Genomic DNA, 413 nt, shown 5'->3' with positions numbered 1-413 from the left:
GGAACCCCTCACAGCCCAGGAAGTCCTCGCTAGCACAGGGATTTGGGGACCTCGAGGAGCAATGGGATGTGACCCCCAGGTGGGGACAGACCTGGAGCACGATGGCCGGCACTGAGAAAATCATGGCCTCGTTGAACACGGGGTTGGTGTCGTCCCTCTTCACTGCTGTCTTCTTCTTGCTGATCTTCCTCCCGTCCTGCAGCAGGTACACCTTGACGAAGGGATCTGCTCAGGGTGGGGGGAGAGAAAAACCCTGGGGTCAGCCACGTGTTTCCCCTGCGATTTGGAGAAAGTGGGGGACACCATCTCTGGTGGACCTTCCTGGTAGGGTCTGTCCTCAACAGCAGCCACTCCAATGAACACCCGTGTAGCATAGTAGCGTAAACCACGATGAAAGCCCACCTCCAGCCACC

At 58.1% G+C, this 413-nt stretch overlaps 1 protein-coding gene across 1 annotated transcript in view; it reads right to left on the bottom strand.

Annotated features, from left to right (window-relative positions):
* Window positions 1–12: 12 nt before the first annotated feature.
* Window positions 13–413, bottom strand: part of SYT12 (synaptotagmin XII) — a gene marked incomplete at its 3' end in the record, with an annotated part of 5,688 nt that continues 5,287 nt past the window's right edge. The window contains 2 exon segments of the mRNA XM_009710454.1: window positions 13–82; window positions 84–336. Coding sequence (XP_009708756.1) covers window positions 13–82; window positions 84–336 — 323 coding nt within the window.

The sequence above is a fragment of the Cariama cristata genome, unplaced genomic scaffold, assembly GCF_000690535.1.
Source record: "Cariama cristata isolate BGI_N322 unplaced genomic scaffold, ASM69053v1 scaffold28401, whole genome shotgun sequence".
Taxonomy (NCBI): domain Eukaryota; kingdom Metazoa; phylum Chordata; class Aves; order Cariamiformes; family Cariamidae; genus Cariama; species Cariama cristata.
This window is presented reverse-complemented; position numbering and strand designations above follow the sequence as displayed.